Below are 23135 nucleotides of genomic sequence, written 5' to 3' on the forward strand. Positions count from 1 at the left end.
TCTTTTCCAGATTAAATTGCTCATTTTATACCTATTAGTATTCCTCTTGGTCCACAGTTGCTTTAACTGCCTGTTTCCAACATTTTTAGCATCTTTGCTAATTGTTGGTTGTGAGATAAAACTTTATGGTCCTTTACAGATTTCTCTTGTTAGGGACCAGGAATTTTTTTGGTTAGGTTGTTGATAAACTAGAAATTGCTTGACTGCTATTGGGAAATGATTTTTTGTCTTCTATATTCAAGTCAACTCTCTATATATCCATTATATGAGATTTTTATCAGAGTATCTTATTCATTTCCCCCAATGAGAATCTCTTCTTTCCCAGTTGTGTTAATTTTTTTTTTCAAAAGCCTTTTAATTTTCTGTAATCCAAACTGGCTCTCATATTTTATGATCTCCTCTCCTGCTTAAAAATTCTCCCCCTAGGGGGCAGCTAGGTGGCACAGTGGATAAAGCACTGGCCCTGGATTCAGGAGGACTTGAGTTCAAATCTAACCTCAGATACTTGACACTAGCTGTGTGACCCTGGGCAAGTCACTTAACCCTCACTGCCCTACCAAAAAAAATTTTTCCCCTAAAATAGCTGAACAAGTTGTGGTATATGAATGTAATGAATGCTATTGTGTTATAAGAAATGATAAACAGGCAGATTTCAGAAGAACCTGGAAAGACTTATACGAACTGATGCTGAATGAAGTGAGCAGAACCTGGATAATATTATACACAGTAACTGCAATACTGAGCAATGATCAACTATGATAGACTTAGCTCTTCTCAGCAATATAATGATCCAAAACAATTCCAAAAGACTCATGATAGAAGATGCTCTCCACATTTAGAAAAAGAACTATGGAGTCTGAATGCAGAACAAAGTATATTATTTTCCCTTTTTTTTCTTTCTTGTTTTCCTTTTTTGTTTTGATTCTTTCACAACATGACTAATGCAGAAATATGTTTAACATGATTGTACATATATAACCTAGATCAAATTGCTTCCTGTCTCAGGGAAGGTAGAGGGAAGGAAGAGAGGGAGAAAAATTTTGAATTTTGAATCTTAGAAAAACGAATGCTGAAAACTGTCTTTACATGTAATTGGAAAAAAAGAAAATACTTTTAAGTGAAAAAATTCTTCCCCTAAAAACTTATTGGTACTAGTTAAAAAATCAGGAAAGTTTGTACATGGGACAGACTAGATAGCATGGATGAGAAATAAGTAAATTCAACAAACATAGTGTCCCATAAACTCAATAGCACAAATTCCTTAAGAACTTATTTGATTAAAAACTTCTAGGAAATCTGGAAAGACATTTGGCAGAAATGAGGTTTAGACAAATATCTTATGCTACATATCATAATGAAGTAAACATGGATACAGGAGGATAATAAAAAGATAGGTGACTTGTTAAGGGCTAAAATTCTAGCTAGTCTATCTAAAATATCTAATGAGTGGTCGCCAATAAATTATAAGCTTTAGCAAGAGTTAGGCTTTTAAGCATTTATTAAGGAGAATAAGAACTTGGTAAAGAGAGAGAGAAAGGCCTACATTCATCTATCTATTAAAGGGAGAGCACATTTCTAGCTCCCTTCTCCTCCAGAGTCCAAAGGAAAGAGCCCCAGTCAGAGTGCCAGACTCCCACAAGCAGACGTCACTTCCTGATGCCAAAGAAAAGACTCCCGGTCTTGCCCTCAAAGACCTTCACTTCTTGGGGAGCTTTTCTACAGTAAGTCTCCAGCAGGTAGCATCATTCCAATCGTTACAGACTTCAATATTAAAGATTATGTCATAAAATATTTAGAAGAGGACTAGAACAGGTAAGTTTATTACTATGCCTGTGAAAAGGATTCTCAACCAAAGACAATCTGAAAAGTTAAACTAGATAATTTTGATTTCAAGAAATTAAAAAGCTTTTGCACTGACAAAAATCATTGTTGTTGTTTGTCCTTTATTCTTGAAGAGAACCATGACATTGGTGTGATGTCATGACTTGCATTGAATTGGATTTAAGTGAGGGAGTGTTGTGCAAGGTTACTAACCTCACTCTCTCCTTCAGAGCCATATGGGTCCAGTGACAAGATATATATCTCTGTGACTGGAGATGGCACCAGATGTTTAAGGCAATTGGGGTTAAGTGAGTTGCCTAGGGTCACACAGCTAGTATGTATCTAAAATTGACAAAAGGTAAGAAGTAAAACAGTCTATTGGGGGGAAAAACCCTTTGTATTAAATATTTCTGATAAGAGTTTGGTATCTAATATATGGAAAACTAACAAATAAATATTTAATGCCAAGAATCATTCCACAATGGATAAGTAGTCACAAAATATGAAGATTGTAAACTATTAACAATCATGAAAGACTTCTTCAAATCGCTAATGTCAATTCTAAACAATTCTGAGTTTTCATCTCACATTCAGTAAACTGACAAAGATAACAAAAGGTGAGAATAATCATTTCTGGAAAAGTTGTGAAATCTCAAGTACACTAACGCATATGGTAGAACTGAAAATTAATTACTCTGAGAAACAATTCTCAATTATGCTAAGACAACAACTAAAATGTCCATCTTAGAGATCTCATTGCTGAGTGTACGTGCCAAGAAGGTCAAAGATAGAGAAAAAGGCATAATACAAACTATTTGTAGAAGCAATTTGTGTAGGGCAAAAAGGGTAAAATACCCAAACAAATAGCAGTACACAAATTTAATGCAATATTACTTTGCCTTATAAAATGGATATGAAGAAGACATGGCAGTGTAGGAAGACTTCTATGAACAGAAGCAAAGTGAAGAAAGCAGACCCTGGAAAACATGATATACAGTGACTACAAGGTAAAAGGAAAGAACAACAAAGATAAAAATTGCATTGGTTGTGTTGTTATAACAAGCAAGTGGGCCCTGGAAAAAGAGCTCTATCTTTGCACAGTTTGGGAACTATAGAAGTGGAGCATGCCAGACACTATTTGCATGGGCTGTTTTAGTGGCTCAGGTCTGAGACTAGAAGGAGATGAGACACAGGACACCAAGTAGGGGAAAAAAGGCTACAGAAAGTAGAAGAAGGTTATTCAGCAGCAAGGAGAAAAAATGGTGGTGGAGGGCAGCTTCCCCTCCTTGGAATGCTCATGGTGGTTTGCCAGGTAGAGCCTGAGTGAGGAGCCTACACTTCTCTCAGCCTCATTTGTTTTGTACTCAGGCAACCAGGAACTTATGCCTATGGCCAAAGCCCTTATTTCCCCTATCCAATTAGGTCTCAAGACTGGTTTCAACAACTTCTAAGGAAGATCTAGCCCAGTTTAACTAGGGTAGGTCCTCAGGAAAGGCTCTCCCAGGGCTGCTGTGAGGATCAGATCAGACAATCTTTATAAAATGCTTTGCAAACCTTCAAGTGCTATAGAAATGCTAGCCATTATTGCATTGTTGTTGTTATTCCATCAGCCTTTTTGTCACTCACTTACCTGGGTAAGGGCCACTTGGGAATTCTCCCTCAGGTATCCACGGTACTTCATTCTCCAACTGGGAGATGACATCTGGTTTAGAAACTAAAAGCCCTGATCATGGAGACAGAAATGGGAAAGGATTGGGGACCGAATGCCATCTCAGAGCTCAGCCTTAGCCTTTTCTTCTTCAGGGAAAAAGGGATGCTAAGAAGGATGGGAGAAAAGACCTCTGAAGGCTATTCTTTCATCCATGAGCAGATCACTAATCTGACTGGACTCAGATTTGAGCCAAGGCCTACTAAGAGAGCAGGATCTTTTCATGTCTCTGGGCATCTTTTCATGTGGCTTTACCAAGAACCTTTCACTCAAAGAAGAGTTTTTCCTCTCACTTGACAAAAGCTAGGGCCTCAGGGCCAGTGCGGAAATGCTATGGGATTTCCACTATATAAAGGGGAACAGAAACATTTCATCTAAAGGCTTGGATGGGTTTTAGACCGCCTGTCCCTCCTGCCCCAGTTATAGTGCTGGTGAAGATTGCCGGACTCTAAGCAAAAACTCAGGGCAGTCCTTTAGACCCCCCCAGGGGTGCATAGAAGGGAGAATGTAAACACACCACAGTAGACAGATGGCGAGTCACAGGGGACAGCTGTATTTACCCACAGAGACCAGGTTCTCATAGTTCTCCAGCATCACGTCCCTGTACAGGTCCCTCTGGGCAGGGCTCAGGTGTCTCCACTCCTCCAATGAGAAGTGCACAGCCACATCGCTGAATGTCACCGGATGCTGAAACATCAAACATTCCTGCTCAGCTGGGGACAGTTTTTTGCAGTCCAAGGGAGACACGTGGAGTTGGCAGGTCATATAAAGAGGGGGTTAAAACATTGCTAGCTTTGAGTATTACATGCTGACTGTTTGACTATTGACTTTTACAGTAGAGGGTTATGGGAGAAGAAGCAGGAGAAGAGAAGAAGACTTGGATAGGCTATGAAGGCAATTGTGAAACTGATTTGGAGATAAGGACCTGAAGAGAGGAACAGCAAAAGAAGGAAAAGAAGAATATAATTAATAGGGGGCGGGGTATAGAAGAAAAGGAAAATAAATAAAGGGCAAGTGAAACAAATTGGTGAAACCAAATGGTAGTCTATAATGGGAGAGGGAAGCTGGCCTTCAAGTTAAGAAGAGGCACAGACAGTAAAGCTGGAGCCACGGTCAGGATAACACAAAATCTAGCAGCTTCTACATTAAAGGATCAGAGGGTTTGGAATATGATATTCCATAGGGCAAAGGAACTGGGATTACAACCAAGAATCACCTACCCAGGGACAGCTAGGTGGTGCAGTGGATAAAGCACTGGCCCTGGAGTCAGGAGAACCTGAGTTCAAATCCGGCCTCAGACACTTGACACTTACTAGCTGTGTGACCCTGGGCAAGTCACTTAACCCTCATTGCCCCGCAACCCCCCTGTCCCCCCCCCAAAACCAAACCAAACCAAAACAAAAAATCACCTACCCAGCAAAAATGAGAATAATCTTTCAGGGGAAAAAATGAGAATTCAATGAAAGAGAGGATGTTCAGGTATTCGTGATGAAAAGACCTGGGCTGAATAGAAAATTTGACTTTCAAATACAAGACTCTACAGAAGCATAAAAAAGTAAACAGGAAAAAGAAATCATAAGGGATATTAAAAGGTTAAACTGTTTACATTTCTACATAAGATGATGATATTTATAATTAATAAGAACTTTCTCATTATTAGGGCAGCTGGATGGAGTATATTTAAAAAGAGGGCACAAGTGTGAGTTGAATATGAAGGGATGATATCATTGACAAAAATTAAGGGGTGAGAGGAATGCACTGGGAAAAAGGGAAATGGGGTAAAATATCTCACATAAAAGAAGCAAGAAAAAGCTTATGGAGTAGAGGGGAAGATGGGGGAGGTATGGGCGAGTGAGTGAGCCTTACTCTCATCAGAATTAGCTCAAAGAGGGAATAACATACACACTCAATTGGGTATAGTAATCCATCTTACCCTGCAGGAAAGTAGGAGGGGAAGGGGATAGGGGGAAGGCAGGGCAGATTGGGGGAGGAGGCAGTCAGAAGCAAAACACTATTGAGGAGGGATGGGGAGAAAGAAGATAGAAAATAGAGTAAATGTCATGGGGAGGGAATAGGATGGAAGGAAATACAGTTAGCAATAGCAACTGTGAAAAAAATTTGAAGCAAGTTTGTCTGATAGGCCTCAGTTCTCAAACACATAGAGAACTGAGTCAAATTTGTTAAAATAAGAGCCATTCACCAATTGATAAATGATCAAAAGACATGAAGTTTTTAGATGAAATAATCAAAACCACCTATACAAATATGAAAAAAATGCTCTAACTCACTATTGATTGGAGAGATTCAGGTCAAAACAATTCTGGGTACTACCCCATACCTATTGGATTGGATAATAGGACAGCAGAGGAAAATGACAAATGTTGTAAGGATATGGGGAAAATGAGACATTAATACACTCTTGGTAAAGTTGTAAACTGATTCAAACATTGTGTAGAGCAATCTGGAACTATGGCCAAAGGGCTATAAAACCATGCACATTCTTTGACCTAGTAATACCACGACTAGGTTGGCATCCTAAAAGAGATTTTAAAAAAGTTGAATTTGAAATTGGGGTGATGTCCATCAATTAGGGAATAGCTGAACAAATTGTGGGATGAGATTAGGATGGAACACTATTGTGCTATAAGAAATGATGAGCAAGATGCTATCAGAAAAACCTGGAGGGGCAGCTAGGTAGTGCAGTAGATAAAGCCCTGGTTCTGGATTCAGGAGGACCAGAGTTCAAATTCAGCCTCAGATATTTGATACTTACTTGCTGTGTGACCCTGGGCAAGTCACTTAACCCTCATTGCCCCCCCCAAGAAAAAAAACCTGAAAAGACATAAATGAGCTGATTCAAAGTGAAATGTACTGTATATAAAATAACAGCAATATTGTAAGATGATCTGCTGTGACTGACCTGGTTATTTTCAGCAATGCAATGATCCAAGACAACTCTGAAGGACTTATGAAAAATGCAGTCCATCTACAGAGAAAGAACTGATGGTATCTGAATACAAATTGAAGTATAATTTTTTTGTTAGTTTCTTTTTCTAAAGTTTTTTTGTCTGTTTTCTTTCACAACCTGACTAATGTGGAAATGTTTTGTATGACTACACATGTATAACATATTAAATTGCTTGAGTTCTTAAGAGGGGGTGAGGAGGAAGGGAGGAAGAGAATTTGGAACAGAAAGTTTTAAAAATTGATGTTAAAATTTGTTTTTACATGTAACTCAGAGGGAAAAATAAAATTCAATAGAAATGGTCATCAGTTAATTTTTTATAAAAGACAGTAAGCTCTTTTTATAAAAGACTACCAAGCTCCTGAGCAGGAGATGCTTCAGAGGTGATATGCAAACCTTCACAGGAACATCCAAATCTAGGATGACATGTATTTCCAACAGGAAGGGGAGCAGGGGGGAAATATTGTACTGACTTGAATTGAATTGATCATGTTGGTATTTCTGACACAGCCAAATGCATACCATCTATGTTCCAAGAGTGGGGCTGGTATCTCTCTCCTACAGGAGAAGATGAAAGATCTTGAGAAATCTCTCTCCAGATACTATGCCACAGGGACAGAGAAATGTCCCTGAAAGGAATGGCATCAAAGGGGAAAAGAGGACCTGAAGTGGTCATGGGGACACCTAACCCTGGTCAGGAAAGTGGAGAATAGGGGATGTCCCACAGAAGAGGAGGGGAAGGAGAAAGATGAAGTGAGAAACACCTGGAAATGAGAAAATGAGCTCCTCCTGATATGGCTCTTGAGGGAAAGATCATCTACAGAGTGTTGAAGACGAGAAGCAATGTAGGGTGTGGGTGTGAACTCACTGCTTAGAGGCAGCCGGATCACTGAAAAATGAAGTCTTCTTGGGGCAAGCATCAAACGCACAACAGAGAACTCTAGGGATGACCACCCTCCATCCCTAGTGACTCACATGGGCACAAGGGATACCCCAGAAGGAGACTCAAAAATGGGGCAGGAGACAGCTAAGTCTAGAGCAGGGACCTGAAGACAGTATGGACACAGGTGTAGTTCTCCTCACTCCTGCCCACTAAAAGCCAGGGATGGAGACGATGGAAACAGATTTGGACAATTATCAGCTCTCTAGGAGAATGGGACCCTGGCTAAAAGGGAAGACAGACCTCTGGCTAGAGAAGAGGTTGGTATACCTCACAATGACTGGTAAGGGTGTAGTTGTTGAGCTTATGGTAAAGATAAAGATGTCAGAGGTGACAGAGAAGCCAAACTCTTCCATAAAAAGCCTCCAAAAGTATCAGAAAGTCGCTCAAGAAAAAGGGATAAAGAAATCTGGAAAGAATCTACAGAAAATCCTGCATCTAGAAGAGCAGTGCATCAAAAGAAGGCCAGAAGAGGATGGGGCTGGGGAGGGAGGGTATGGTATTGAACCAGAGAGCTAACCTGGCCAGGAACCAGGGCAAACTGGCCAAGGCCAGTCAGGACTGTGCACAGCAGCTGCAATAATTCAGAACCTGAAGCTGGATTCTGGCCCCTCTATGTAAATATTGATGGAGACCAGACCTGGCTGTACACTCCTCTGAGCCACAACAGGAGATACAGCAGGCTCACCATGGGGGCACTCTACAAAGTGACTGGGGGCCATTAGGAGCTCATAGAGGGTCTTGTAAAGAGAATGGGGTCATCTGAGGTCTGAGCGCACAGGGGACCATTAGGAGATCAAGATGGAAACAAGGGATTTGAGATGGAGGGTAGGGCCTAATACCAGTCATCCCCTCAAGATTGGCAGCAGCAGTGGCATCCAGACTACTGGGGAGACAGGATTAAACAGAGCCTTCCCAACACAAGTTCCAACCCCAGAATGGAGGCTGCTTAGTAATCAAGAGAACATACCTGACACAATGAAATATTAGAGGCTGAGATGGATGAGAAGTAATCACAGAAGGGAAGGGCCCACTACAACTACAAGAAGAGAAAAAAAATGATGTGGCCGTAGGGACTCCTGGAGTAGATGGAAGAAATTAAGCCAAGGATAAAAAATGTAATCATAAATGAAATGAGAGTTTGGGAGAAAAAAATGGAAAGGAGAATAAAAGGCATGGAAAAGAAGGTGGACAGCCCTCCCCCCAGGGAACTGAACTGAAGGACTTCATGAGGCAATGAGAAGTATGAGGACTGAGTCAAAAGACTGGAAAATAAAATAGAAGAAAAGGTAAGGTACCTACCATCAAAAACAAGGACCTGAAAAATAGGTAGGGAGAGATCATTTAAGACTCACCAAAGTTGTGGGACAGCTAGGTGGTGCAGTGGATAAAGCATTGACCCTGGATTCAGGAGGACCTGAGTTCAAATACGGCCTCAGACACTTGACACTAGCTGTGTGACCCTGGGCAAGTCACTGAACCCCAATTGCCTCACCAAAAGAGAGAGAGAGAGAGAGAGAGAGAGAGAATCACCAAAGTCAATGATTGTAGAGTGTGAACAAGCAGTTTTCTTTTTAAAATTCAATATATTTTTCCCCATCATCTAGCATTTTTTTGGAGGGAGAGGCATACTAGATGCACAGAAATACTTGTAGCAGCCATTTCTTTAGTAGCCCAAAACTGGAAAGAAAGAGGTGCTTTCTTGTTGGCGAATGGCAAAACAAATGACAGAACATGAATATAATGGATCTGGGGGTCATATGAAAATGACAAAATGGGCATTTTAGGGGAGACAGGGCAGCCTTCTACAAAGTGCTGCAGAGTGAAGTGAACTAAGAGAATGATTTCTGAAATGACAACAACATTATGAGGGGAAACAACTTGGAAGGACTTCAGATCTCTGATCAGGCAGGACCATGGGAAGCCATGGTTCCAGACTGAGGAGGAAGCACACTATCTGCCCGCTACTGCAGAGGTCCTGAGACATTTACTCTTGGTCCAGGCCCGTAGTAGGGTTTGTTTTGTTGGATTATGCGCATTTATTACAAGGGTTTTCTTTTTAATTCTTCAATTGGGGTAAGAAGTTGGAGGGAGTGATAATAAATGCTTGTTTGAAAAAAAGAAAAACCATACAACTCCCTGAATGCTACGGCCAAACGAACAACCTGGAACCCTCTCACGGGAGCAGTCAGTGAGCATTAAAGAAGCACCTGCCACTTTAGGGGATAAAGTCTTGGGGACTTTGGAGGCCTCCAGCTCAGGGGTCAGCAGCAGGGTGATCTGGCAGCCTCCAAAGCCAGTGCCCCCTTGGAATGCATGGAGAGGCCCCCTGTCCAGGAATAAGGGGGTGATGGTCCCTTTGTATCCTCCCTGAGTAGACCACAGATCATGGAGTGTAGTGTTCAGTCATGAGATAATGACAAACTGTAGTTTGTCCAGAGGAAGGGAACCAGGATGCAGAAGGACCTCGAATCTATGGTGCATAATGATCCTTTGAAAGGAATGAGGATATGTATCTGGTGAAGAGAAGACTCTGGGAGGGCATGGCAGCCATGTTCAAGTACTTGAAGGGTTGTCACATGGAAGTGGGATTAAACGTGTCCAAGTCACTAAGAGGAAAACTGATTTCTGATGTCAGGAAAAGCTCCCTTAACAACCAGAGGCCTCCAGAAGTCTCAGGAGGCAGAGGGTTCCCCTTCACTGAAGGTCCTCAAGTGGAGGCTGGTTCAATATGTAAGGCAAGACCTTTCCTGGTCTGAGCTGGGTGAGGTGCACCCCGGAGGTTCCTTTCAAGGCTATACATTAGGAGCCTGTAAATCCTGCTTACTCTAGGCTTTGCCTTGTGCTAGACTTTACCACGGTGATACCACGGTCACTACTGATTAAATTCATATCTGAAAATCACCCCTGAAAATGAGCCCCAAGAAAACAATCCAAGGATGATCAATCAGTCACCAGACTGGATGTCAGTCAGGATTCAAAGAGATCCTGATTATACTAGGATGAAATTTTATTAGGCTAAATGTAAAGTCTGACATGGGAATTCAAACAATGAGCTGCAGAGGCCTGAGGAGAAGGAATCATGACTCCAAAGTCCTGTGGGCTTCGTATACCCACCAGAATGACAGAGGGAATGCCCCAATGTGTCGACAGAAGCTGGCTGAGATAAGGCTGCTTAAGAGAAGGCAAATGAGATATTTGGGAAAGGAAACAAGAACTCACCTGGAGCCTGGCAGTCAGCAGGCCAGAAGTCATTCCTTCCGTTCTGCTCCTGCCCTGGGAAGGGCACGGTCTTGAGAAGTCCAGGCTGTGAAACAAGAACAGTTGTGAGGGACAGCAGGTGGACACTGAAGCTCCCCAATCAGGTCCTCAGCAATACCCTAGATTGCACAGCTGCTGAACCCTCCTGCCACATCGACCATATGATCCCTGTCGCTCCTCTATCAGCTCTGCCCATCTCTCCCTGGGCTGCCAAGTGTTTCTGAAGAATATCATAAAACTGTGACTTGACTGGGGCTGTTACAAATCCACGTGCCCCTTTTTCTGCCTCACCTGTTGGTTTTTTGTCATATCCTTCAAAAGATTTAAGCCAAAATGCCTACTGCTAACCTATTTTACAAGATGACTCTGAGATCAAGGCTTACACCAGCCAGTGTGAACTGCCTCAGCTTCCTTCTGTGTCTTTTCTTGCATTCCCTTCTTGTCTTCCTGCCCTACCCTAAAAGGAGTGGCATCCCTTCCTCCTACTTAGGTTATCACTTCCTGGACTTGGATTCACGCCTCTTCCTGCACCTGAAATCTTCCAGTTACATCCTCACAGCATGGGCTAGGGAGGAGCTAGCTGGAATCTAGAATACTTGCACTCTCAAAGGGGTCACTGGGGGCAGCTAGGTGGTGCAGTGGATAAAGCACTGGCCCTGGATTCAGGAGTACCTGGGTTTAAATCCAGCCTCAGACACTTGACACTTACTAGCTGTGTGACCCTGGGCAAGTCACTTAACCCTCATTGCCCTGCAAAAAAAAAAAAGGGGTCACTGCCAGTTTACAAGGCAAATTTTCCTTTGAAGGAGTGTGAGCTCCTTTTGTCTTTGGATTCTGATCATTTAACATGGCATAGAATAAGTGCTTAATTATTGTTAGTTGAGTGACTGGTTGAATGTTCTAGGCATGTGTCCAAAGGATCTGTCCTTGGGCCCATGCCGTTCATTTCCATCATTATTTCTGAACAAAGAACATCTGCCAGTTTATTGCAAGAATGTAGCTGGGACAATGCAGCTGGAAGACAGAATCTCAGTCCTAGAAGATCTCAACAGACCAGAAGAATGACATGGAAAGTAGTGAGGCTAAAGAGAAAAGCCCATGTTCTGTTTAAGCTCCAACTGCGCCATTCCGGACAGTAATGCACGATGAGACAATGGTGGCAAGTAGCACGGCATTCTTGTGGGTGAGAGTGACACAGCAGCTGGAGCAGTTGGAGCCACCACGGGTTCAACGCAGGTGCTGAGATCCGTATCTGAGGGCCTCCTGTTTAATGGTGGCTGGGGGGCCATGAGAGCTCAGCGTCCCCGCATGAGCCTGTCATGTGCCAGGAATTGTGCTTAACCCTGGGGAGGCAAAGAAAGGAAGAAGCCAGTCCCTGCCCTCAGTGGGCTCACGTCCTAATGAGGGAGGCCACAATCAAAGAACCAGCTCCGTACTTGAGATGGGCCCGATCAATGGAAGGGAATCTTGGGGAGGGGTGTGCTAGCAGAGGAGGAGGAAAGGGAGTTGGACTGAGTTTGGAAGGAGGGAAGTGGGGGTGGGTGGGTAGGGAAGCAGTGGCAGGGAGGAGGAATGGCTAGAAAAGGGACAAGGGAAGAGAGGGAGAAGAGTGAGCAGACTGGAGGAGGAACAATGGAAAGTCAGAAGGGGCCAGGCTGGGAAGGCTTTTGGTGCCAAGCAGAGGGCTTTCTATTGACTTGTCCTGGAGCTCTAGTGACAGCTCAGCCTGTCTACTCTGGGAGTGGGTTCTGCAGAAGTGCTGCCCTCTCACACCTTTCACCTTTGTCTTTTAGGGCTTGGCCCTGGGGGCAGGGGAGAGGAAGGGAATAGGCATTTTCACAGCACTGACTGAGCCAGGCACTGTGTTAAGCACTTTATAAATAGGGTCTGATTTGATCCCTGGGAGGGAGAGGCTGTCACGATTCCCATTTTACAGCTGAAGCAAGGTGCCCTTGGTGGGAACCTTCAATCTGGGGCCAGGCTCCCCTTGCCCCCAACAGAAAGTACCTCCAGTGCCAGCCTGGGTCACTGTAGGCAAGTCAAAGGCTGCTGGTGCCAAAAAAGAGGCAGACAAGGAGATGTCCCCGAAGCTTCGATTGTCTATTCTAATCCAGGAGCACAGAAATAGCCAGAGTACAGGCCGGCAGGAGGGTGCTGCAGAGCAGTAACATTGATGTCAATGATCCAAGCACTGTGCAAAGTACTGAGCATACAGAAAGGGGCAAAAGACAGTCCCTGGCCTCTAATGGGGGAGGCAACAAACACTTAAGTAAAAACTACCTAGAGGATAAATTGGAGACAATTCCTAGAAGGAAGGCATATAGCATTAATATTATTTCTTTGGCAGCTCTTAATGAATTCAAACGATTTGGCCCAGATTAACTATATTCTGGGGTGCTGAAAAACCAACACATCTGGCTGCAAAGAGCTACCATCAGGGATGTCTGAGAGACCATGGATAATGGGAGAGGGTCCTCAAGACCAGAGATGGCCAAGTGTTGTCCCCATTTTCAAAATAAGAAACAAGAACAAAATCTTCAAACTAAAGGCAGTGAGCTTGACTTCAATCCCTGGGCCATTACTGAAAAAGGATCATTTAGGGAAATGGTTGGTGAAAATCTAGCAAGGAAAACAATGATTTCAAAGAATCAGCCTGGCCCTTGGGAACAAGGGCAGGTCACGCTTTTTTGACACTTACAAAATTAGTAGACTCAGGGAATGCTGTGGGCATAGTTTAATTAGGTTTGAATCAGGGATTTGATAAAACAGCTGGTATTGCTCCTGTACAGAAGATGGCATGATGTGGAAGAGACAAAAGGCCAGACTCAAAGAGTGGCTGTTCATGGCTCAATGTTGACATGGCAGGAGGTCTCCAGTGGAGGGTTTTAGGGATCTGTGCTAGCCCCGGGGCTGTTTTAGAAGTTATTTGTATGGTGATGATGGCCTGCCCATCAAAAATGGGCACGATGAAAAGCTGGGAAGAAGACCTCATACAGGAACAAGATGAAATTTGACAAGTACAGATGTCAAGTCTTGCCTTTGGGTATGGAAACAACCCAGCTTCCCGAGGAGAAGACAGACAGCAGGACTCAGCACTGTGCTAGGGCCATCAAAGTCCCCTGGGGCTTCTTGGGCAGTATGCAGAGGGAAGAGAGGGTCTAGCAATAGGGAAGTGATATCCCTGCTGTCTCTCAGATCTCATCAGGAATACTGGGTCCAATCTGAACTGGACAGTGTCCAGAGGGAAACCAGGGTCCTGAACACACGTCACAGTAAGAGAGGGTGAAAGAGCTGGACATGTTTAGCCTGGAACTGATAGGACTCAAGGGGGACCTAAGAGCCATGTGCTGTCTGAAGGGCTATCTTTCTTATCCTCAAAAAATCCTCAAACCATCCCTGCCAGCTGCCAGCTATCGTCCCCAAACTCTTAGGGGCCTCCACTCCTCCTCTCACACTTCTTCACTCTCTACTCAATCATTCCACCCAAACTGCTCTCTCCAAAGTTACCAATGATTTCTAAGCTACCAAATCCAATGGCCTTTGTTTAACCCTCATTCTCCTCAGTGCTCTGCACCCTTTGACACTGATGGGCATCCTTGTCTCTCTAGGTTTTCATGATGCCTCTCACTACTGGTTTCCCTCCTGCCCATCTGACTGTTCTCCCTATCTCCTTAGCTGAGTATTCATCCAGGTTCTCACCTGCCAACCACTGGTGTCCCCCAAGGGTCTGTCCTGGATTTCTTCTCTATCCTATTTTACTTAGGGATCTCATTGGTTCCCATGGATTCAACTGTCACCTCTAGACAGATACTTCTCAGACCTATTTGGCCAGCCTGAAATTCTCTCCTGACCTCTGGTCTCATATCTCCAACTCCCTTTTAAACACTTCAGATTGGCTATCTCTTGTACATTATCAACTCAACATGCCTAAAACTGAACTTGTTATCTCCCCCCCCCCACCCCAACCACTCCTCCTAACTTCTTCTTCTTTTTTTTTTTTTTTTGGTGAGGCAATTGGGGTTAAGTGACTTGCCCAGGGTCACACAACTAGTAAGTGTCAAGTGTCTGAGGCCAGATTTGAACTCAGGTTCTCCTGACTCCAGGGCCGGTGCTCTACCCACTGTGCCCCCTAGCTGCCCCTCTCCTCCTAACTTCTTGAGAGTACTGTGATTCTCCTGGTCACCAGGCACCCAACCTAGCTGTCATCCTTGACTCCTTGCTCCCTCTCAGCTCCCCAGTCAATATGGTGCAAGGCCTGTCTTTTGGTCTCCCAGCCTCCAGTCTCTCCCACTTCAGGACATCCTCTGCTCCGCTTACACATTGTTCTTCCTGAAGTACGGATCTGACTGAGTCATTCCCACCTCACACCTATTCAATAAAATCTAGTGTCTCCTTATGAGTTCCAGGATCAAATGGGAAATCCTCTTTCTGACATTAAAAGCCCTTCACAGCCTGGCTCCTTGTCACTTTTACAGTCTACTTTCATCTTTGTCATCCCCGTTTGATTTTACAGAGCAGGAAACTGAGGCCCAAGGAGGTTGTGATGCCCCAGATCAAGGAGAAGTATTAGTGGTGGGATTTGAACCCAGGTCCTCTGACTCCACGCTGTCAATGTAGCAGGCTTGCTAAGACCACAGAGTCAGTTGGGAGAGTTTCTCAGTACCTTCCAAGAGGAAGAAGACAAGTTCCCCAGACCTTGGCCATGAGGCCGGTGGTCAAAGAGGCTGCGAAGGGCAAAGAGTGGATACCATCAGACTGTCAAAATGAGCAGTAGGGGCCTCAACCAGTCCTTCCAGGGGCCCCCAGCCAGCCCTGGAAGGGACAGAAGGCAAACTGCCGATACATGAGTGAAATGCTGCAGAGTGAGGCCATTTCAGGAAACGTTAGTGACAAAGACAATGATGCTGAATGGCTTGGGAACATCCTTTGAAGGATGAGTCACGGAGACGAAGCAAGAGATCACCCCTGAGCACCCACGGTGGACAAGAGGAGCTCCTGGGAAAGGGGGCAGAGGTGGAACCATCCTAGCTGCTACAGCCACAAGGACCAAGGCGGTGGGCCAGGGTGGGGCAGGGCCCCAGGAGCCGGGCATCAGAAGAGCACCAGGAGAGCTGACAGAGGTGAGACAGACACCAAATAGCTTTTCTTTATTGGGGTAAAAGTAGAAGAATACTGATGGTAACACTGAAAATGAAGGAAAAGAGAGAAAAGTGTTAGTGAATCTCTGTAAGAAGGCAGAAAGATGATCGAGGCTGCATATCTGCATAACACGGATGGAGCTGACATACTCAATGTGAATTATATAAAAAGAGAAACAAAACGATCCAATTGTATGTAAATGAGTTTCATGCTTTCACATGCCATCTCTTTTTTCATTATTCTTTGCATCTTGAACTATTCAGGTCTGTTGACATTTAAATCGATATTTAAAAAAAGGAAAATTTGTGTAAGAAATTTTAAAAAGGGAACTCTGGGTCAGCACTCTCACCATGGAGTCACCCAATCTGGAGGCTTCACTCACAGGAGTTGGACAGAAGGTAGGGAAGGTGTAGATGTGTCGACTGCCAGACAAGGAACGAGAGAACCAAAGGGCACCAATCCAATATGCTACAAGTAGGAGATCCCCAGGGCTGTTTGTCAGGAAGCCAATCCTTTTCAGAATTGCCCCTGTGTGGCAGAGGATGCTAGCAGATCCAAGGACAGACAGCCTGCATCTGCTCACCAAGATCTTTCCAGCTGGAGTCTGTGCCCCCCTTATCTCAGGGGAACCTGCCACTTCTCAGCGGCATCTGGAGAAGATGGAGATGCCAGGAAGCGTTGCTCGATCTGGAGGATCTCAATAACTGTGGAAATATGTTGGCAGAGCTTGAGAAAAGATGAAGCAGAGGGCCCAGTGGCTGCAAGATGTTGGCCTTCATCCCCCAGTTAATAAATGTTAGTTCTCAGAGTGTCTGTCAAGTATGGGCCTCACCTAGGGTCTCCACAGGAGAAATGACCTAAGAAGGATGGGGGCCTGTCAGCTGGCCCAGCCAAAGACTTCTGGGCGAAGACTTAGCTAAGACAAGTGGGGAAGAATCATCTTTATGGTGATCATCCCTAAGACATCCAGTGACCTCCCTCAGGGGAACATAGTTCAGAGGAATCAAAAGCAACAACTCATTTAGAGCTGAGGAAAGCAAGGCTCAGATCGGACAAGGGACTAGCTCAGGGTCACACAGGGGCTGAAGCAGCTCTGCTGAGTTCATGCCAGCTCATTGCACTGCGTCAGGGAGGGAGGACAGTGTTGGGGGAATAGTGGGGTGAGACAGAGCAGAGCTTTCTGATTGGGAGAGGGTCAGTGTGGTCATTCTCGGGGTGGTTTGAAATGCCCAATAATGGAGGTACGTTCAGAAGATGAATTTGGCAAGTGTGGGCATGCAGGGTCAGGAAGTAGAGTCAGGAAGATATGGGAGGACACAGCTTCAATACCACAGATAGAAGTCAGGGAGAAGGGGTGGGGATTGCTGGATTGATCTAGGTGGGCAGAGAAAGGCCCATCCCAATCATGAGAAAGAGCCTAACAGGAGAGATTTCAGGGAGCAAGAGGGGATTCCAGCCTCACAGTTCACCTGGGATGTAGGGAATATTCAGGGGGACAGAATGGGATGGGCTTCTGTTTCTTAGGACAAAAGGAGCTTGGGGCTTCTCTATGGAAGAGGCATTGCTAAAGGAAAGGAGAATTTCTATCAACTCTAGGGCTGGCAGGACGGGAAAGAAAGGAAACTGCTTCACCTTGTCACACCAGGAGCTAGTCCCTCCTTCTCTCTGTTCCCCTGTGAGGATCACTCAGTATCCCAGAAAACAAAGCTTGGGAGGGAAGAGGAGCCAAGAGGAGGATCCCAGAACTCCAGGGCTTAAGAGGTTGGAAACCGGGGCAGCTGGTTGCGCAGTGGATAGAGCACCGGCCCTGGAGTCAGGAGGACCTGAGTTCAAATCTGGTCTCAGACACTTAACACTTACTAGCTGTGTGACCCTGGGCAAGTCACTTAACCCCAATTGCCTCACCAAAAAAAAACCCAAAAAACCCAAACAAACAAAGAGGTTGGAAACCCTTCATGCCATCCCCTCCTGCCCACAAACCCACATAAAGTGGGTGTGGCTCCCATCCTTTTTACAGGGGGAGGAGCAGGGGACCCCACTCCTCCTGGGCATTAGTTGCCTGAGATTCTACTGAAGCCTCGTTGGCAGAGCAGATTTCAAGGGAAAGGGGGAGAGCTGAGTCTGCTTTTTGTCACCTGAATGTTTGACAAGCATGTCACATATGCCTTCCTCATATTAGGGCATAGAGACTGTACTTGAATTTCATTGGCATAGGAATATCCCAGGTGTGGAAATGCCCTCCACCAATGCAGGTCTGCACCTCCCCTCTGACTCCTCTTTTTAGAAAACAGCGCCAAACACGAAAGCTAGTACGAAGCAGGAATATTGGGGAGCATGTCAGTAAGCCCTGCCTTCAAATCCAGCAAATCCAGCCTCAGCACTCAGTCACTTCATCATTTGCCTCAATTTACTCTTCTTTTAGATGGAGATAATAATAGCACTTACATCAAAGGGTTGTTGTGAAGTTCAAATGATGTATTTGTAACCCTTAAATAGAAATGCTGCCTCTTTGTAATAGTAATGATACAAATAACTAGGGCTAGGAAAAGAAGGTTATCAATTTAATATTAAGACATGTCACATAATATAACACAATTTATTATTATTACTGTTAGTATTTAGTATTTTGTTGTTCAGGCATTTCAGTTGTGTCTGACTATTCTTGACCCCTTTTGGGGTCTCCTTGGCAAAGACACTGGAGTGGTTTGCTATTTCCTTCTCCAGCTCATTTTACACATGAGGAAACTGAGGCAAACAGGGTGAAGTGATATGCCTCAGGTCAAACAGCTACTATGTGTCTAAGGCTAGATTTGAACCCAGGAAGATGAATCTTCCTGACTCTAAGCTGCCCTATTTACTATTTAGTTAGAGGCAAAACTTGAACCCAGGTCTTCCCGATTCCAGGACTTCTTAAACTTTGTCCACTTGTGGCCCCTTTTTGCCCATGAAATTTTTACCCAACCTTGGGTATATAGGGTGTTTTTTTTTTTGGGGGGGGGGCAGGGCAATGGGGGTTAAATGACTTGCCCAGAGTCACACAGCTAGTAAGTATCAAGTGTCTGAGGCCGGATTTGAACTCAGGTACTCCTGAATCCAGGGCCAGTGCTTTATCCACTGTACCACCTAGCCACCCCCTTATATAGGTATTTAAATAGGTATACATAATCTTTTAATGCTGCCAAATGTTTCGAAACCTCCACATTCAGTTATTTGACCCCCTATGGGGTTGTGACCCAAAGTGTAAGAAGCTTTGGTCTATTACACAACACGGCTTTCTTTTCTCAAATTCTGGATTCAAGTACTTATGGCACAGGATGAATCAAAGCACAAGTCTTTACTTAGTGCTTCCCACCTGTCAGGTATTGTGCTAGGTGCTAGGGTTACAAAGAGAAAGAGAACTAGGGGCAGCTAGGTGGCGCAGTGGATAGAGCACCGGCCCTGGAGTCAGGAGTACCTGAGTTCAAATCCGGCCTCAGACATTTAACACTTACTAGCTGTGTGACCCTGGGCAAGTCAATTAACCCCAATTGCCTCACTTAAAAAAAAAAAAAGAGAGAGAGAGAAATAGCCATGTGGATTCCTGGGGTTCTCCAAAAGTCTTCACTTTATGCTGACAACAGGGTATAGATAGCTATTCTTTATGTTCAGTCAGTCAACCAGTTTCAATGTCACAAAATTATACGTGTCTATCATACACCTCTATCTATTTTTTGTTTTCTGGAAGAAGAGCATGAGATACTGTCAAATGCTAAGATCTAGGAAAACTACTAGCTGACTAAGCAGGCAAAAACAAAAAAACAAACAAACAAAACCAAACAAGTGAACTCAGCCTGACAGTTAACCTCTTCTTGAGAAGCAATGCCAGGTGTTTCAGTTCGTCAATCAACAGGCATTTTTAGGTCCTTAACTTTCTGCCAGGAATTGTCCTAAGTGCTGGAGCTACATGGAAAGGTAAAAATACCAAACAGCTCACATTCGTGTGTGTGTGTGTGCGTGCGTGTGCGTGTGCGTGTGTGTGTGTGTGTGTGTGTGTGTGTGTGTGTGTGTGTGTGTGTGTAACATTCAAGGTGAAGCAGTGAAGCAGCTCGGTGGCCCAGTGGCTGGAGTGCCAAGCAAGGAGCCAGGAAGACATCTTTCTTTCTGAGTTCAAATCCGGCCTCAGACTAGCGAAGGAAAGGTAAACCACTCCAAGTATCTTTGCCCCGAAAACAAGGCATATACAGTAATTGCCACTTTTTTTTGAGACGTTCACTCATCACTCCTTTAATCTTACTGTTCGAGGATTCTGCCTAGAATGCAAGTCAAGTTCACTGTTCTACAGTTTGAGGACTCTGCCCTTCCTTGGAAATCAAGGTAACTTCTGCCCTTTCCAGCCGTGCCTCCCTGTCTGCCTGCTCTCGTAAGTACTCTGGACAGAGACAGAGATCACGTTCCTAACGGTGGTCAAGACTCGGGCTCGGCGAGCTGAACTCATCCAGGGCAGCTCGGGGCGGGGGTCTCTTCCTATCTCTCGACTATTGTGAGGACCGGCCGTGCCCATGAGGGGGCCGGGACTCTGGAGACACAGCCCACAGAGCCGGGGCCTGACGGAGGAGTGGGTGCAGGGCCACGCGCGGGGCTTCTCGCGGTGGTTATTCCCAAACGTACCCCACCCCCCCAGACTCCGCCTCGGTGCCCGCCCGTCCTCCCCGGAGCAGAGGCCGACCGTGCCGCAGCAATCACCCAACGTCAAGGGGCGCACGGAGACACCCCGGTGGGCTCCTCCTGCCTCCCCGCACCCCCCAGTCCCCCATGCCCCCCGCTCTGGCCTCGCTTTCCTCTCTCTGCCCAGCCTCGAACCCGGGACAGCCCCGTGGTTATCGGGGTGCAGATGCACTGCCCTCGCCCCCGGAGTCCCGAGTCGGCCCTCCCGGGGCGGCCGCTCTATTCGGGGAGACGGCAGGAGCACGGGCGGGTCCGCACAAACCGAACCCAAGGTCACGGGGGTGGGGAGGGGGCACCGGCTCGAGCTCGCCTTCCTCCCCCCAGCACGGGTTTAGTTCCGACCGCCCTGGCTCCGCTCACCTCCCGCCTCCGCACTGCAGCCTCGGTGCCCCCTCTGGGTGCTCCATCCCGGGCCTCCCTCTCGGATGCCCCCCGTACTTCTAGCTTCCTTTCCCCCCGGTCCGCCCACAAGGTCAAGGTCCAGCGTCGCGCATGCTCAGGTTCGCCACCAGTCCACCCCCCCCCCCGCCCCGTCCCCCACCCTCGTCCCCTCCCTGTCCTATGGCTGCCTAGAGTCCCTCATTAGGATCGCTGTTGAATTGTTCCAGCCAGCGCGCATGCTCAGCCTCGTTCCCCCAAAAATGTTCCCGCCCACGCCGCACCCAGGCCGGGCTGTCCTGCCAGTGCGCATGCTCAGGCTTACTTCTCCCCTCCCCAGGAGACCCGGGTGATCACTGTTGGCTTATTCAGCTACTGGGCATGCTCAGCCTCGTTCCCGCAAGAGTCCCCTGGTGGGACTGTGCAGCCTGTGCTCGTGCTCGGTCTGTCCGCCGGAGTTCTTACCCCGTCTCGCTGCGCTCCTGGCTCCCGCCTGCGCATCCTTGCCCACCCGCCCCCACCTCCCAGAGCCCCCGGTCCCGACTCTCCGTTTGGCTCCCCGCTCCTAACTCGACGCCGACCCGCACCCCCCCCCCCCAACAGCGAATGGTACATAGACTACACGTGCACCTGCACCCAAGAGTCGGGAGGGGGCGTGATCATACGGCCAATCAGCGTCCACCAGCCGCCACCCCCCCCCCAACCCACCAATCAGAAACCCAGATCGCCTCGCTGCCCCGCCCCTCGCAGGTCTCCTGCCCAGAGGCTGCACTTTACCCGGAAACTCTCACACCCTTTCTCGGGAACCTGTTCTCTTTTGAGGTTCGCTTCACTCGGTGTGTCAACCTATCCAGGCCCTACATACAGTAGGTGCTTACTAAATGCTCGGTGACTTGATTGACGGCTGTTCTCTCCATTCTCGAGGTGCTCATTGTACCGACCAGCCTTTGTACTTGGAGGTTTCAGTGGGCACATGACTGATCAAGTTGGCAGATACCACCGGGCCAAGGAAAGGTCCCCGAGCTTCCTCCAGGAAGCAAGGGACAGAAGTGGTGGAGAGAGGGTCAGAGGTCATGTGGTTTATGAAATCTGCTATGCCTTACCCCCTGAGGCTGGGGTCCACTTGTGGTGGACCAACATAGATGAAGCAGTGGTGAGGACTCTGTGACTTTTCAGACTTGGTAAAGACCACAGTTCCAAGGAGAATTCAGAGGAAACACTGGAGTGGCCACTTAGGGCAGATATTCCTCCTAGACTTAAAGTAACAACTGGAGCACCGAAGGCCACAGACACACAGAACCCAGCCCAAGGGATCTCATCATAAAGATGGCAAGGAGTTTGAAACAGATCCTACAATTCAGCATGTGCATATACCCAAGATTCATAACTCAAGTTCTCGAAGTCTCCTTTGGAGAGTGTTGTCTATTATTACTTTTTTTTTTGCTTTGAATAGAATTTTATTTCCCAAAATATATGTAAAAACAAATTTTAACATCAATTTTTTTAAGCTTTGTGTTCCAACTGCTCTTCCTCCCTCCATTCCCACCCCCCACCCACAAGAACTCAAGCAATTCAAAACAAGTTATACATGAGTAGTCATGGAAAAATTCCCATATTAGCTAGTTGTGAGAGAAAACAGTCAAAACCCCCCAAAACTTCAGATTAAGGAATTGTCAAAGAGGAAAAGAAAAAAATATTTTAAAAAATGTGTTTCCGTCTGTTTTCAGATACTATCAGTTCTTTCTCTGCCAATGGGCTGCAATCTTCATAAGTCCTTCAGGGTTATATTGGATCATTGCCTTGCTGAAATAACCACATGCTTCCCAGCAGATCATCCCCCACTATTGCTGTTATTTTGTATATAGTACATTTCACTCTGCTTCAGTTCATGTAGGTCTTTCCAGGTTTTTCTCATAGTACCCTGTTCATTATAACCTGTATTTAGTACGTTAAGCTTGACAGAGAATTTTCTTCATAAAAGCCCAGAAAAGTAGGTACCATGCCTTTTGCCATCATAATCAATCATCATAACTATTTCCTTCCATCCCACTCCCTTCCCATGACATTTACTCTATCTTCTTTTTACCTATTCCTCCTCAAAAGTGTTTTACTTCTGACTATCCTCTCCCCTGCTCTGCACTCCTTTTTTCACCCTTCCTTCTCCTCTTCCCCTCCTACTTTCCTACAGGGTTACATAGATTACTCCTCCCAACTGAGTG

At 45.8% G+C, this 23135-nt stretch overlaps 1 protein-coding gene across 3 annotated transcripts in view; it reads right to left on the reverse strand.

Annotated features, from left to right (window-relative positions):
• LOC122747017 (E3 SUMO-protein ligase KIAA1586-like) overlaps nt 1-21027 on the reverse strand; it is a 58361-nt gene extending 37334 nt beyond the window's left edge. The window contains exons 1-4 of one of the 3 annotated variants that reach the window (XM_043993213.1): nt 20899-21027; nt 10657-10741; nt 4090-4216; nt 3452-3544 (exon numbers count right to left, since the gene is read on the reverse strand). In XM_043993213.1, coding sequence (XP_043849148.1) covers nt 3452-3544; nt 4090-4216; nt 10657-10741; nt 20899-20945 — 352 coding nt within the window. In that variant the 5' untranslated portion in view covers nt 20946-21027. Of the gene's footprint in view, nt 1-3451; nt 3545-4046; nt 4217-10656; nt 10742-20898 lie in introns of those variants that run through there. The other 2 variants (XM_043993212.1, XM_043993214.1) reach the window with 2 other exon arrangements.
• Between the last annotated feature and the right edge of the window lie 2108 nt (nt 21028-23135).

Source organism: Dromiciops gliroides, chromosome 3 (genome assembly GCF_019393635.1).
Source record: "Dromiciops gliroides isolate mDroGli1 chromosome 3, mDroGli1.pri, whole genome shotgun sequence".
In the NCBI taxonomy this organism is placed as follows: domain Eukaryota; kingdom Metazoa; phylum Chordata; class Mammalia; order Microbiotheria; family Microbiotheriidae; genus Dromiciops; species Dromiciops gliroides.